The following is a 16,357-nucleotide window of genomic DNA, read 5'->3' as shown; positions in this document are numbered from 1 at the left end:
CAAAGGCGAGGTGGGAGTTCCGAGGACGCCCCCTTGACACCCCAGCCATCGCCAGGGTCACTTCTGCTGGATCTGAGCCCAGCGTGCACATTGTTATGGGCAAACCTGCCAGGGTGATCAACGCCTTCTGATTTCTCCAAGAATGTTCTGTTTTAGCGCTGAAACAGTGTTGATCTCAGGCCTACTGAACTGAACCTGTCTACCCACCTGCCCATCTTCCCTTTCCCCCCTCCACCTGACCTCCCAACCCTGCTGTGTTTACATTAGGGTGAGGGCACCCCAACACCATTTCCACGGCCCAGACATGCCAGTGCTTGCAAGGTAAAAACGTCGACGAGGCCTTGTTTTCTAAAGGTAAGTAGCATTCAAGAGGACACAGTTTGCTTTCTGATTTCTATATGAGAAGACATTTCACCCAGTTGTGTAGGAAGGATAATCCAGTGTTTGTATCTAAACTTTGACTGCAGGGATCGGCCAGAATGAGTCACTTGCTATTCCTACTCTGGTCTGAGATTCACTCCTTGAACCCTAGCATACAGGTGTTTAGTCAGAATAACTATTAGTTTAAGATTCTCACCAATTGTCTATCATAAAAATCTCGATAGAGACTGTGATAGGATACAGAGATGTTAATTTTCCCCCTTTTTTCTTTCTGATTTAGAAAGCCTCTATGTAGAGCAGTTATTCCAAGGATGGGATGAACGTTTTTCAGCATAGGAACCCTTCATGAATGGAAGACGCTTGCCATTGTGAGTCTGGCTTTTGTCCCCTGTTGACATGATTTTGAAGCATTAAACTTCAGTGGCTGAGTTGTATCTTACCGGCCTGCAGTGCATGCATAGAAATGTCAAAACTTCCTGTGGTTTTAATTTTGTTTGCTATACAGTATACAGTCACATTGAAGAGGGTATTTTTTATTTGATCTTCTTGAGCCAGTTCATAATAAGGTGGTAATTGTTATCTAAATGACAAATAGTGGGCATCAGGCCATGCTGTGACAGTCACCACTAGATTTTATTGAGGGAGTAAGTTACGTGTGAAACAGGGGACGAGTATCCTGAGTTTCTTTTCAGTTTCTCAGACAATCTCCCCATGAAATTTATCTAAAATGGGAAAACCAGAAAGCATTCAGTAATTTATTTTCTATTCTGGGCAGATGTTATTTATATATCTATAAATGGAGGGCAGATAGTTAGAGTTATATGTACTTGACTGTCAATCTAAAGGGAACTCTGATGGCATAGTGGTAAGGATTTGCCCTGCCAATGCCAAGGTACACAGTTCAAATCAAATCCACTAGCTGTTCTGCAGGAGAAAGGTGGATGATCAACTCCGGTGTGGTTTACAGCCTCTGAAACCCTCTGGAAGGTCAGCTATGGGTCAGTTCTGACTCAGCAGTTCATAACAACAACAATCAATCTAAAGGGAACTCGTGATAGTAGAGTCCACAGGGAATGTGATCGCCAACCCTAAGGCCACGCCTCTCTGTCAGTTTCACTCTAGTAGCTTCTCAGGAGAAAGATCGACAGTCTCTTGCCTTGGGAATCTGCTGGAGGGTCAGCTAGGCGTCAGTTCTTAACTTGAGAGCAATGAGAAGAGGGAGAACAATTGAAAGGTTGGCAATTTGAATTTCCTCAGCAGTGGATTCTGCAGCTGGCTTCTGTAAAAAGACTGCAGCTAGGAGAGTCCGGGGGAGCAGTTCTCTGGAACACAAGGGTTTGCCGAGCGCAGCAATCAGTCCAATGGCTGTGGATTTGGTGCTTGCGTTGATGAAAGGGCCGGGGTATAAAGGCTACGGGGGGCGGCCTTTGCTGTCAAGTTGGAACCAGCTCGTAGTTGATTCTCCAGAGAGTTTTCAGAGACTTTAAATCCCATGTGAGGAGATTGCCCGTATTAGGGTTGGCAGTTCAAATTCTTACCCCTCAGCCACCAGAGCTCCCTAGATTAAGGATACCGGCGTGGAGGTGGATGCTCATTTGATATTTGATTTGTGTCTTTTTGGTAGATGAAAACCCTACGGCACTCTGAACAGACCCTGAAAACGGCTCTCATTTCAAAGTCCCCAGAGCTTGTGTCCCAGTACGAGCGCTTCAGTGCCTCTGAAAGGCGCCTCATGAACGAAGCCTTTCAACCCAGCGGGACTCTCTTTGAACCCATTACCTTGCACTCGGAATCAGATTGGATTGCCTCCCATCCTGAGAACCCCCAAGACTTTGAGCAGTTTTTCAATGATCCTAAAAGAAAGATACCATCTACAGAGAAACACACTATTTATATACAGTCTATTGGTAATAAATATCCTGATTGTGCTTTGGTGTTGCTGTGACACACACTGTTGTTGGGGAGAATTTGGACTGATGTTTGGATTCAAGTGGGCAGTTTTCTTGGTCTTGTCTTACTATACTTGATGGCCTTTGTTTTTTTTAAATTTTATTATTTGTGTGTGTGCGTGTACCGTCAAATCAGATCTGACTGGTACAGGAGGAGATTGTCCCTCCTTCCCCGGCAGAGCATCTGGTGGATTCAAACCGTGTGCCTCTGGGATTGCAGTGCAACTTCTTGCCACTAGGCCACCAGAGCTCCCCTTGATGGCCATTTTTTACATTCATTGCAATGACGGCAGACTTAAAGGAGGCTGTTTTGTTTCTGTTTAGTTCACAGTAACATCCATGGATGATGGATTAATTGGTAATAGGATAAAGTTAGAATGAAAGTGCACAAACTGAGTATATTAACTACCCTAAGGTCTGTTTTAACCTTTCTTTGACATTACAGGCTCTCTAGGGAACACCAGAATTGTCAGTGAAGAATATATCAAATGGCTTAAGAGCTACTGTGAAGCATTTTTCTATGGTTTGTCAGTAAAACTCCTAGAACCCATTCCTGTTTCTGCGACAAGATGTTCCTTCAGAGTCAATGAGAACACCCAAAATCTACAAATTCATGCAGGTGAGTTAGTGTTTCAGTTTGCATAACAGGTGAGGAGATAGCAACAGCCTGCAGGAGGCAGGCAACACAACCTCACCTTGGGAGAGTGAAGAGAACTTGAGCAATTTCCTGAAAAAAATCAAAGACTAAAGCCCTTGGTTCGGATCATACCTCAACATAAAGAAAACATTAATCCTCATAATGGGACCAGGAGGCAACATCATGATAAATGGAGAAAAGACTGACCTCGTCAATGATCTTACTTGACTTGGATCCATAATCAGCACCTTTAGAAGCAACTGTGAAGAAATCGAGGTTTATTGCATCAGGCAGATCTGCTGTCCAGGATGTCTTCAAAGTGCTAAGGACTGAGGATGCTACTTGAAGACTGAAGTGTGTTGGACACAAGCCATGGTATTTTCAGTTGCTTTCACAGGCATGTTGGAAGAAAGATTAGAAATCTCCTCCTGTGCAATTTATAGTCCTGAACGCTAATGGAGGATCAGCTGGGAGTCTGTTCTGACTTGATGGAATGAATTTGAAGCTTTTTGAATTTCATATACATGTGAAAGTTAGACAGTGAATAAAGAAGACCAGAAAAGAATCGATGCCTTTGAATTATAGTGTAGACTAAGAGTATTGACTATGGAATACCAAAAGAGTAAACAAATCTATCTTGGAAAAAGTACAGCCAGAGTGCTTCTTGTTGTTCTTATGTGCCGTTGAGTTGCCTGCAACTCATAGTGACCTTATGTACAGCAGCTCTGAAGCCTGCCCTGTACTGAGTCAGTCTCACTGAGTCTGACACACCCACCCTTCTGAGCATGATATGCTTCTCCAAGGACCAGTTTCTCCTGGCCACATGCCCAGAGTATGTGAGCCAGAGCTTCAAAGTCCTAGCCTCCAAGGAGAAACTTGGTCTCTCCCTCTACAAGATAGACTTACTGGTTTTCTTGGCAGTCCATGGTATGTTCAAGACTCTTCTCCTGCACCACAACTCAAGGCATCTATTCTTCTTCTGTCATCTTTAGTTATTGTCCAACTCTCTGATGCATAGCAAGTAATTACAAAGACCATGGCCTGGATGAAGAATTCCTTAGTCTCTAGAATGACATCATTGATTCTCAGTACTCTGGAGTGGTCCCTGACAGCAGATTTTCTGAGTGCAATTCTTCGTTTGATTTCTGTAATTGTTAACAACCTCAATCTCTTCTCCATCTATCATGGTGCTGCCAGTTGACCCAGTGGTGAGAATCTTTGTCTCCTTTATATTGAGCTTCAATCCATATTGAGGACTACAGTCCTTGACCTTCTGCAGGGTGCTTCTTAGAAGCAAGCGATGTGAGACCAGTCCCTGGAAAAGGATATAATTCTTAGAAAAGAGACAGTCAGTTTAAGAGAGGAAGACCTTCAATTAGATGGACTGGTATAAGCTCAACAGAGAATCTGAGTCTGAAGCAGGATCGGACAGAGTTTGTTCTGTTGTAGGTGGTCACTGTGAATTGGAGCTGACTGGACAACACTTAATAGCAATAATGTATAAATACATGTAATAATGTATATATGATGTATAAATACATGTAATAATGTATATATAATGTATAAATACATGTAATGTATATATAATGTATTAATACATGTAATAATGTATATATAATGTATAAATACATGCATGCATTTCTTTTTAAACAGGAGACATCCTGAAGTTCCTGAAAAGGAAGAAACCAGGAAATGCCTTCTGTGTTGTGGGGATAACAATGATTGATCTTTACCCAAGAGACTCCTGGAATTTTGTCTTCGGACAAGCCTCTTTGACAGATGGTATTTTGGGGTGGGTGTGTGTGTGTGTGTGTGTGTGCACATTTATACGTTTGGTGAAAGCGGATCAAGCCAATCTGACAAATTTCTGTACACAATGTTTAGTAACATTAATGATGTTATCCAGCATTCTCTTTAGTTGCATTTGGGTGGTTCTGCTTTCAGTGCTCTAGTTTCCCTGTCCCTTTCTCTTCTCAGTTCCTTTAAGTAATTGTTAACCTTTTGGTCTCATATAGGTGGTTTTTGAAGTTAAACACAGTACTTGCAGGAATTTGAACTATTTTTAACAGGGGAACATCTTCCTCGTTATTTTTCAATTGTTGATTTTATGTAGTCATTTGGCATCACTGAAATAACAAGTGATTGATTTAGAAATCACTCTCAGCCCACAGTTTATAACATACTTTTTTTTAACCTACAAAGTCAGGTTCAGTCTTTGGTTTAGGGATCCAATAAACTTTACCTAATTAGGAACCTTGTGTGGTGATAGTAGAGTCAGGAAAGCATCCATAAGCAAATAATGATTTATTAGTTCCCCACCTTCTCCTCTTTGCCCCGCTTCCCCATTTTTACTCCTCTTTTTCTACTCTCATGCCTCGGATCTAGGACAGACTCAAAGTAAGAAAAGACCGGTGAGTCAAGAGTGGGCCCACTAGTCTTTTCCAGAGCTCTGGTGGTGGACTGGTGGCACTCTCAGTTACTAGCAGAGAGGTTGAGGGTTTTTTGTGTCTTGGTTTTTTGTTGTTTTTTTTTAAAATTAAATTTTATTAATTTTAATGAACATTTACAGAGATTTGGGGTTTTCATTCATTCGTTGTTGCACTATTTTCTCTACCCTCCTCCCCAGTTCATTCTTCTGTTCCCCCCCTTGAAAGCCTGTTTTAATTGTCCAGTTGCCACAGTGCTTGTCAAAGCCAGTTCTGATTAATCTCCTTTGTCACTGTGTCCTTTGCCATTCCCTATCACTCCTCCCTGAGAGAGATTTCACTCTGATATATAAGGAAAAGGGGATGGTGTATTCTCTTAGCTAGCTCCCACTCACTTGTTTTAAGTGTGGCTCTGAAGGACACTTGGCCAAGGGTGGCCCACATCAGGTCCTCGTGGCTGACAGGACTGACAGGCCCCAGCTCCCAGCTGGAAACAAAGGAGGACGCTTCAACGATTTAGATTTAGATCCTCCCAGAGGAGCTGTGGGTGAGCATTAACATTACTGGTAAGTATATTCATTTTCTCCTGGACACAAGAGCCTACTATCTGGTCCTAAAAGCCTTCTGAGGTCCTAACTCTTCTCACTATTTCTTAGTTGTTGGAATTGACGGAAAACCTCATAAGGTTGAGGGTTTTTGCTCCATGGGAGGGAGGAGAAAACCTGATGCTCTCCTCGGCTCCTGTGAAGATTACGGCTTAGGAAACCATGCTGGCCAGTTCTGCTCTGGCCTGTAGAGCAGTCCTGAGTCCACCCAGCTGGCACGCAGCACCTCACTGCAAGGAGAGAATGAGCAGCAGACACTAGACAGGTCATGATCTGTCTGTAAGTCCTGTTAGCCTTAAGGTGTGTGTGAGAGCAAGGGGACCTCTGGCAGGCTTCTCTCCACAAGAGCTCATCACCCACTCTTCATCTTCAGTTCTCTGTGTGCGCATGGTCTGTCTAGACCCTGTACATACGCTTTCTCCAAGGCGTGGCTCGCTGCTGTCTGCTTGAGTTTTGTGACCTGAGCTAGCTTTTTAATGGTTGTTTTGTTATGTGCCATCAAGTTGCTTGCAACTCATAGCGACCCTGTGTACAACAGCCCTAAACCTTACTCTATCCTGTGCCAGTCGCACTGTCTCTGACACACCCACCCCGATTACCCCAGTCACTGAATCAATCCACCTCATAGAAGGCCTTCCCCTCCTGCGCTGTCCCTCCACCCTCCCAAACATGATGTCCCTCTCCAAGGACCGGTCTCTCCTTACAGCATGTCCAAAGTATGTCAGATGAAGCCTCAGAGTCCTTGCCTCCAGTTTAACTCTCTCCAGGATGAACTTACTTGTTTTAATGAGTAGGTTCATCTTTTTATTCTTATGCTGACAGAGATGGAAGCATTAAAAATCATTTTAGGAAAATTTTCTTTCATCTAGATATTTAGAATTTTCTCTTGTGCATCTGAGTAGAACCCAGAATAGGTTATACAGGCATCCTTCCCTTTTAAAGTAAGCATCTCCTGCCTGGCTAGCCCAGTTGGTAGAGCATGAGACTCTTAAAGTAAGCATCTCTTAAATATTGTAAAACTTAAAAAAAAGGTATAAGATAGCAGGATTGATCTACCAGGTGATAACACAGGACCTTACCATGCGTGACCTTGTTTTCTCTGTGCTTACATAGGGTGGCACTTTATAATGGGTGTTTTATTTCTATAGAAAATAATCAATTTGTGGGCTCACTTGGAGAAGGTAGTAAAATGTACCCAGCCTTGTTTGGCCAGAGGAGGGCTCTTGAGGTCTATAAATAGATTGAGTTTTCTTCCTGAGTTTTTTTCTTCACTGACTTTTCCTCGTTAAAAATACCAGCCTCCACTTTCCAAGAGAGGGCTAAAGATTATTCTTTTTGGGTCAAGTTAGCTTGGACAAACTTACTTCTAGATAATTTGTATATTATTATATAAGCAGAACAATGTTTTAATTACTTTAAAAAAGCCACAGACACAAGACTAAATAAAAGTGCCTAAGTAAGAATTACATTTGAACATGTACTTAAAAATTGGGATGTGAAAGATGCGTGGCCACAGTTCATGCTGAGCAGCCGTGGACCTTGCGGACCTCAGCTTCCATGACTGTGAGACCAGGAGACCTGGAAGTGCCCCGCTCGTCCTCCTCAGTGCTCTGAGAAGACTCTCCATAGAGGGTCCTGGATAGAGGCCGAGCTATAAAGCAGGCCCTTCTGCTGTGGAATGAGTTGTGCATGCAGACTGCATTTGTCAGGTTTGTAGAGGTGGTTGGTATTGCTCTCAGTGTAACACAGGAAGTCAACTACAGGCGTGTTTATTCTGGCCAATAGGTATCAGCCACAAACGGAGTTGTGCTTGAGAGAGGGGAGGGTGGGGAGAGAGAGCGGGGAGGAGGGCGCATCCGAAAGGCTTTCCTCACTTCTCAGGCATCTTCTCCATCCTGAGCTTGCGTCTGTCCACCGAGGCCCAGTGTTACTTGGTGGAAGGAGGGAGGTGCTGTTTGTTTCTAGTTCTTTGTGCAACAGAATGTTCTGTAGCCAGTGCTGCTTCATTAAGCAGCGTTTATGTGGACAGACAGAATGAGATGTAGCAGTGTCTTTGCACATAGAAGAGTCTTGGTCTCTTCCTAAAGTGCAGCTTAGGTCAGGGGAGTGAGAAATGAGATTAATTCAGCTTTACTCCACAAGGTTTGAGACTGTGAATTAAAAACTAAAACCAGACCTGTTGCCATTGAGTCTCTTCTGATTTAACGGCAACTTCGAGGGCAGAGTGGGCCTGCAGCGTAGGATATCCCAGGCTGTTTCTTTCCAGAAGTTGGCCGCCACGTCTTTCTCCTGCAGAGCTGCTGGCGAGTTTGAACCACCAACTTTTTAGTTAGCACCTGAATGCTTAACCACTATGCTACCCAGGATCCTTAGTTGATTTTCCAATTCACTAATGGGTCAGTTTGAAAATACTGCCCCGGAAGATAACAGCTGTGCTGCTTTTGAATAAACGATAGTGCTGGGCACTCAGAAGACAGCTAGATGCATTTGTACACAGAAAAAGCAACTGGAACATGTAATTAAAAATTGTGATGTAAAAGATATGTGGTCAGAGCTCTGGTGGCCTAGTAGCAAGAAGCTGTACTGTAATCCCGAAGGCACACAGTTCAAATCCACCAGATGCTCTGCTGGAGAAGGAGGAGAAATCTCCTCCTGTGCCAGCTGGATCTGATTTGATGGTACACAACAAGAGAAATAAAATAAAAATTAAAAAAAAAAAGATGTGTAGCCATAGTTCATGCTTAGCCACTGTGGACCTCGAGGACCTCAGCTTCCATGACACCAGAAGACCTGGAAGTGCCCTGTTTGTCCTGCTAAGTGCTCTAAGAAGGATCTTTGTAGAGGGTCCTGGAAGGAGAGAGGGGATAAGTGGTGAGCAAACCTCAAAGAAATAACGGCCAGGCTTCCCGGTCTGATCGAAACAGTGCAATCTCCCAGTCCATGGCCTTTAGCCATGGCTAGACTTTAGAACAGAACTGCTTGAAGATTTCTTTTGTGGGAGGGGGAAAAAAATCCCCAACTCTCTGGAACTTCTCATTTCTGAAGAATTTGACCTCAGAGTCATCGAGTGTTACAGGCCAGGGCAAAGCAGAAAGCAGAGAATGGGATTTGGTTGGGGGTGCGTGTCGTGGGGCCTCCTCTCTGGCCGCAAACACGAGCCTTACTGGGCGGTGCAGCCCGTAGACGGGTGTGTCCTGAGGCTGCAGTGCGCTCTGGGTCTTTTCTGTCAGGAACTTTGCTCTCATTGCCTCCTCTCCTGTCCCGGCAGGTGTGGGGATATTCAGCTTCGCCAGGTACGGCAGTGATTTTTACAGCTCACACTACGGGGGCAAAGTGAAGAAGCTGGAGAAATCATCGTCATGCGAATATTCGGTTTTTGATAACTATTACATCCCTGAAATCACTAGTATTTTACTGCTCCGATCCTGTAAGGTGAGTTGTTTAAAAAAAAAAAAATCCTACAAGCACTTTTTTTTTTCACCCTAAAGAGACTTTAATCCCCTGCATTGCATATCAACAGTCCACAAGATAATATTATAAATGAATTCTGTTATTTTTATACTTTTGGTGGCTGTTGCAGGACTGAAAGTATTGAAATAGAGTTCCATGGACACCTTACTACTGAAATTTGTACAATGCAGGCTGGTTGGCTGCCTGTTACACGCGGCCCCTGCTAGACCGACAGCCTCAGCATTGTTGCGCCTCCAGGAGTCTGGTCTGCACAGTTAGTCCATACCGTGGACAAAAGACCCTGAGGATGGTCCGGGACAGACTCGTGACCCTGTGAACCACAGAGCTGAACCGTGGCGTGTCCCATGCCGTCCAGTAGCCCACTGCTGTAGCCAGTGTGTTAGTCCATGTTGTGGGAGGTCTTCCTCTCGTTCACTGAACCTCGCCCTTTCCCGGCATGAGGTCTTGTTCCAGGGACTGGCCTCCCTAGCACATGAGAGGAAGGGTTACCCGCCTTGCCTCAGAGCAGCACTCTTGTTGTTGCACTTTTTTTGAGACAGATGTGTTTGTTCTTTTGGCTGTCTAACACTCTTGGCATCAGTAGCCAGGAAATAAAAAAATGTGTTGAGATGGGAAAGTCTTCTCTTAGGGACCTCTCCAAAGTGCTGGAGAGCAATGGTGTCTCTTTGGAGACTAAGGTGTGTCTGATACAGGCCATGGTCTTTGCTATCACTTGTTATGCACCAGAGAGTTGGACAGTGACTAGAGAGGATAGAAGGAGAATTGATGCCTTTGAGCTGTGGTGCTGGAGAAGACTATTGAATGTACCACGGACTGCCAAGAAAATAGATTCATCCTGGAGAGGTTTACACCAGGTAGCTCATTGGAGGCAAGGATTCTGGGGCTTCGTCTGACATACTTTGGACGTGTTGTAAGGGGGAACAGGTCCTTGGAGAGGGACATCATGCCTGGGAGGGTGGAGGGACGGCGTAGGAGGGTAGGACCCTCTATGAGGTGGATTGATTAAGTGACTGGGGTAATCAGGATGGGTGTGTCGGAGACAGTACGACTGGCACAGGATAAAACAGGGTTTAGGGCTGTTGTACATATGGTCGCTATGAGTCACAAGCAACTCAATGGCACATAACAACAACAATAACAACAACATGGGATTCCCAGGAGTCTCCACCAGCACCACAACTCGGTGACATCGAGGCGTTTCTGGTCTTCTGAAGAAGTTTTCAACTGTTTGTTATGCACTTAGTATAAAATTTTATAATTTTTTTGCTTTTGACACATTAGACAGTCTTTTACTTTGATAGTTTCTTTCATTTTGTCTTCTAAATTGAGGGTTGACATACTTGTCTTGTAAAGGGTCTGATAGTGAACATTTTGGGTCTGACTGGTGGAAAGAGTCATATGGTTAAAGCTCTTGGCGTCTGTGGGCCAGCTGTCTCCGTTGCAGGCACTTTGCCTGGCTCTTGGGGCGTGAAAGCCGCCAGAGACAATACTTAGACAAATGAGCGTGGCTGGGCTTTAATGAGACCTTGTGGACAATGAAATTAGAATTTTGCATCATTTTCACGTGCCCTAAAATATCCATTTGACCTTTCCACACATACCCCCAAACATTTAAAAATGTGAAAATCCTTCTTTGCATGCAGGGGTGGGCGGGTTGGAGTGAAGGTGGCAGCTTGCTGACCCCTGCTGTAGTTAAAGTCTCCCAGTCTCTGGGGGTACAAATAAAGGAAGAGGGGTGTTCCCATCCTAAAGAGCTTCCTGCAAGGAGAGGGCTGTCCCCTGGGTGGTCGAGGAACAACTCTGCAGAGTCTCTGGGACGGATGAGAAATGCGTTTGTTTGGCGCCTGTTTGTTTTTTCTTTCTGTGGTCCCCTCCCGCCCTCAGGCATTGCGCTGAACGCTAGGGATATAAAAACGATTAAGATACTGTCTTTATTCCCAAAATATATGGCCTAGTAAGTGAGGCGCGCGCGCGCGCGCGTGTGTGTGTGTGTGTGTGTGTACACACACGTATGTGTGTACCTTTATATGTGATGCTGAGTGCTGGCATCAGTTCAGCGAGTTCCCTGCCGGGACACCACTGCCATGATCACCCTCCTGAGGTCTTTGGAGAACCTGCCAGGCCTTTTCAGGGAATGGGCCCCTTTCCTGGCCTCGAGCCTCTTCCGTTTGGGATCTCAGACTGCAGCTCTGTCCTCATTTTCTGATGTGTCCACCCATATTTGCTCTGTGGGAGGACTGTCTCCTTGTTTTCCCGTCTCCCACGGGCATGGACGTGTGTGCTCTGCCCTCGCCAGCATTGTTTGCTGGGGGTTGAGAAGCCCTGCTCTTAGAAATGCAGAGTGTACCCACGGGCCCCACGCGTCTGCATCGCCTCACATGGTGTGCGTGTTAAAAACAACACAAGGTGTAACACATGTCTCCATCCCACAGCCGCTGCTCACAGCCAGGGGGGCTGCTTTGTCGGGGGCCACTTGACAGGGTCTGGAGATGTTTTTAGTTGTCTTGGCTGGGGAGGGGTTCTACTGGCATCCAGAAAATAAGCAGCGAGGGATGCTGGTAAGTATCTGGCAATGCCTAGAACAACCCTCCACAGCAAAGATTCGTGCTGTCCAACCTGACAGTAGAGCTGCAGTTGGGGAGCCTTGGCCCAGGGAGAGGAGTTAAGGGCTTGAGAAGAGTTAAGAAGGCTTGTGGGAGAGGCGGGACTGAGTCTGCGTGAAGCTGCCAAGGCAGGGACTCCTGTCTGGTCAGTCGGTGGCTTCTTGGCGAAGCAGGAAGCAAAGAGGATGGATGGGTAGCTTGTTTAAGCCTCTGCGTGAATGCCCTGCAGACGCTGGCCCACGAGATCGGACACATCTTTGGAATGAGACACTGCCAGTGGCTCTCGTGTCTGATGCAAGGCTCCAACCACATGGACGAAGCTGACCGGCGCCCTCCGTACCTCTGCCCCATCTGCCTACGCAAACTGCAGTGTGCCATCGGCTTCAGCATCACGGAGAGATACAAGGTGAGTGGGGCAGGGAAGAGGGGACAGGGGAGGAGGGGCTGGTCCTCTGAGGAGCAAGCTGTCATTTCTGTCAGGTCTGTCATTGACCCGAAGAAATTTGTGCAATAAGCAGGAAACTGTGGTTCAAAAGACAAGAAAAAGCACGTTCAAAGAAAGACCTTTTTTTATGTCTTAAAATTCATTTATTAAAGAATATTTATAGGAAGGTAAAAACTTTTGATTTGTTATAAAAAAAATTGGGTTTCTTCATGCTGCATAGTAAGTGAATAGAAGCAGCTACGGAGTTACTAGCTTTCAGCTGGACTCAGACAGCACAGTGGAGTCATTTCTGCATTGCTAGAATAAATTAAAAAAGTCTCTTCTAAGTTTCTCTTCAAAAAGCCAAGAGTAATAACAGGGGATGGCATAAAGAAGCCATTCCCCCAGCCCCCGCTCATTCTGTAGTATTGGAAGCAGTGTTTTTACCATCACAGGCTACAGTTTTCACTTTATCCACTTTAATAAGCTCTGTCACCTCTCTGAATTCAACATCATTCAAACAAAAGTCCACACCCTATCGCAGAATCTGTACATATTTCAAGAGCCCCTGGAATTGACTCTGTTCCTGACTCTCTGAGCCCATGTGGAATTGATAGCCTTTTCAAACTGAAGGAGATCTTGAAGAGCAAGTTGGGGGGTGATCTGTTGAGACTGTATGAGCTCATCTAGGCTCTCTTGAAGACTGTTGCCCAAGGTGGTATTTATAACTGATAAGCCATGGCTTAGGTGGAAGGAATTGTTCTTCCAATTCAGGCTTGCATTGATGTTTGTGCAGAAGGCATTTCTGCCACAGAGTGGACCAGAAAGACTTTTTTTTTACAAACTTCAATGTGCTCATCTGTGCTTCCTCGTCTGTTGTTAGGTGTCGTCATGTTGGTGACAGTTCACAGAGACCCTGTGAGTAACAGGTCGGAAGTTTGCCCCGAGCGTGGTGGACAGTGAGGACGGTATAGGACAGGCGAGGTCTCATAGTCCAGCGAGATGAGGGAAGATGGTCCTACGTTTCCCATCTGCTGAGGACAAGAGAGCTTTGCCTCGAGGGCCCGTTATGTGGCAAAGTCCTCTGTATCCTGACACTGTGGAGGGGATTTGTCTTCCAAACGTGGGACTGGAAGTTTGGTGCTTAGTCGGGGGAGAGATGGTTACCTGGAAAAGGAGGAGGGAGAGTCCCTGTGTCCAGTGCGAGGTAGCTGCCCTGTGCTCCTACCTCCCCTGCAAGCCAGCACGACAGGCGTCTGTTCCGTCGGATCTTTTCTCCGGTGCGTTCTTTTGCCTGTACCTGGTCACTAACTGCAGTTGGTGTTTCGATCTCCACCTTCATTCTGTGGCGCGTCCTCGTGCTGTCCCAGTCACTACTCTGTCAAATGCCACACCTTCTGCACTAACAGGTCAACAGCTGACTGGCTCAGAGGACCTTGTCTGGAAGCCGCTGGTGTTCTCGTGCCTGACGCACGGGCGTTTTCTCTTTGCCAGGCGCTGTTGAGGTGGCTTGATGAGGAATCCACTGGCCTGCCCCGCGTGATGCCGAAGCCTAGCCGTGAAGACAGCGTGCATTTGCCCGACCGGGTGGACGCCTTTAGGGAGTGGAAAGAGTGGATAACGAAATGCCTCGCGCTTCTCCAAAAATAAGGACCTGCTAATAGGAGGGATGAGAATAAAATGCTTGCGTATCCTGCCTTCATTTCATGGAGCGTCTCCTGGGAGGACAGCATGTGGGTAGGGCAGTGCCCTGTCAGAGCTGCCCGCCAGAGCCCTCGGGGACCCTGAATGAGGCCACATGCCTCGTCTTCTGTCCTAGGAGACCGGCCTGGGACAGCACGTCACTTCCTCTCCAGTAGGCTTCTGGAACCGTCCCTGCTAAGAAAGGGAATACTACAGAAATGCCCAGGGAATGATCGCCAGCTGGCCTGGTTTCCAGGGAAGGGCGTGAGGCTCACTTTTTAGAAGTGACGCTCAGGTCAGGCCAGGTCACCAAGTGCGCTTGTGTGGTCTCCCGGTCTCTGTCCACTCCTCTGCCACCTCTCCTCCCAGGGCTCCCTCACTTCCTTTTTTATTGTCCGTTGTCAGTCGTATCTGAAAGAAGCATTTCACTTCCCAGACTTGACTGTCAGAGTATTTAAATGTGAACTTAATAGAGGTTCACAGCAACGTCTGGGAAGGAGCAGTGCTCATATATAGCAAATACATAGTCATTTGGCAGGGGTTTTGCCAATAATTTGTTATAATGGACTTAGGTTTATGTGCTGGTGATATAGTGCATAAAGTACAGTACTGGTAAATCAGCAGTTCAAATCCACCAGCAGCTCCACCATTGAAGAATCCTTCCACACAGATCCCCAGCTCAGAAACCCTAGGGAGGGTCCTGTGAGGGGGAAGGGAGTCAGCGGCTGTGAGTGGGTTTAGGTGAGAGTTTTACTTTGTCCATAGACTTGCAGCTGGTTTTCAGTTTATTCCTCTAACAGTATCTTTCTTCTTTGCATTGTGAAGTGTTTATCTGAATGGGTTTGGGGGAGAGTGTAGGGTGTGAGTGTCCTCGATGCGGTGATGATGTGTCAGACAGTGGACACCCTCACAGACTGTCGTGGGGAAGTGGGTTGAAATGCCAAGACTCAACAAACCATGTCCTGTAGGTCAGCAGATCTTGTGAGCTTTCCACCCGTGGCCACGAATGTTTTCACTGAGTAGTGGTGAGAAGGTTACATGCCCCATCCTGCCTCGGTGTGACTACTTCTGCACTGTTGAAGGAAGTCAGGATTTCTTTTCTACTTTGAAATGGAAATTCTTTTATTTATTTCATGTCATTTCTGCCACATGACTTGGACCTTTTAGAACAGAATCATCTCTCATACACTCACAACCCTGTTTGATTAAAACTCTCAGTCAGGGGGAGCTCTGGTGGCCTAGTGGCAAGAAGCTGCACTGCAATCCCAGAGGAACACGGTTCGAATCCACCAGATGCTCTGCCGGAGAAGGAGGCGCAATATTCTCCTGTACCAGTCAGATCTGATTTGACGGTACATGCACACAAAATAATAAAAAATAATAATAAAAAAAAATTTAAAAAAAATTTCTCAGTCATTTGAGGAAGTGGTGGTTTGCTGTTCATATTATTTGGAGAGAGAATACTGGTTGTGTTGATACAAAACCAGGCAGCTGACGGAAAATAGCGTTTTACCTGTTCAACCTTGAAGCCTGTAATTGTAATGTCCATTTCTCTTCACTTTCACTTCCTGTAAGAGAAGCATAATTTCAATCCTATAGGTCACACCCCCCAAAGAATCCAGATTTGGCTAGCTTTAGAAGTTGGGGGTTCAGGAATTTTGGCAAGATAGTCCATTTTTGCCTACTATCCTCTGAGACTAGAAAAAAAGAACCCAAATTTGTATTAACACATTTGCTTATTAAGTGAGGTTCAGTGGTGGGGATCCTCACTTTCCACGCAGAGATCCAAGCGTGAGCCTGGGCAGTGCACCTCAGCGTATGGGTTCCCATCTGTCAGGAGAGCGTGCGTGCTGCCCTGACAGAACAGGTTCCAGCAGAGCTGGGAGGCTGAGGAAGAAAGGCCTGGCATGCTTAGGACAACCAGCCAATGAGAAGTCTTCTCATCACAGTGGTCAAATCCCCAGGTGACCATGGGGAGGGGCAGGGCCAGGGCCCTTCAGAGACCTAATGGCAGCTGATGACAAAGGAGACAGGAGTACTGCGATAGGCGTTTCTCCATCAGTTACTACCAACGTTGAGCTGTGTATCATTGCCTTTACCTTCCGACAGTTTCTTAGGGTTTAAATTGGATAAAAATATAGATTGTCTACTGCAGTCAGATTTTAAGTCTAGGCAGCA

General features: G+C 45.9%; 1 protein-coding gene across 2 annotated transcripts; it reads left to right on the top strand.

Annotated features, from left to right (window-relative positions):
• The first annotated feature begins 2,005 nt into the window (after window positions 1-2,005).
• On the top strand, window positions 2,006-14,146 carry AMZ2 (archaelysin family metallopeptidase 2). Of its 2 annotated transcripts, XM_006886257.1 has the most exons (6): window positions 2,006-2,288; window positions 2,776-2,949; window positions 4,621-4,749; window positions 9,267-9,430; window positions 12,302-12,478; window positions 13,991-14,146. In XM_006886257.1, exons 1-6 carry the CDS (start codon window positions 2,006-2,008, stop codon window positions 14,144-14,146), a joined length of 1,083 nt encoding a protein of 360 aa, XP_006886319.1. The 2 variants fall into 2 exon arrangements, with proteins under 2 accessions (XP_006886319.1, XP_006886320.1); XM_006886258.1 differs by lacking the exon at window positions 2,776-2,949.
• The last annotated feature ends 2,211 nt before the right edge of the window (window positions 14,147-16,357 follow it).

The sequence above is a fragment of the Elephantulus edwardii genome, unplaced genomic scaffold (assembly GCF_000299155.1).
Source record: "Elephantulus edwardii isolate Elephantulus edwardi_28Jun2011 unplaced genomic scaffold, EleEdw1.0 scaffold00048, whole genome shotgun sequence".
Lineage (NCBI taxonomy): Eukaryota > Metazoa > Chordata > Mammalia > Macroscelidea > Macroscelididae > Elephantulus > Elephantulus edwardii.
Note: the sequence above shows the minus strand (reverse complement) of the source record. Positions and strands in the feature narration are given on the sequence as shown.

What these genes read in the sequence shown, in the direction of transcription:
- AMZ2 (XM_006886257.1), top strand. Translation starts at nt 2,006, where the DNA reads ATGAAAACCCTACGGCACTCTGAACAGACCCTGAAAACGGCTCTCATT. An exon ending in ACAAGCCTCTTTGACAGATG is followed by an intron (nt 4,750 to 9,266) that starts GTATTTTGGGGT and finishes CTGTCCCGGCAG; the next exon opens with GTGTGGGGATATTCAGCTTC. An exon ending in TACTGCTCCGATCCTGTAAG is followed by an intron (nt 9,431 to 12,301) that starts GTGAGTTGTTTA and finishes AATGCCCTGCAG; the next exon opens with ACGCTGGCCCACGAGATCGG.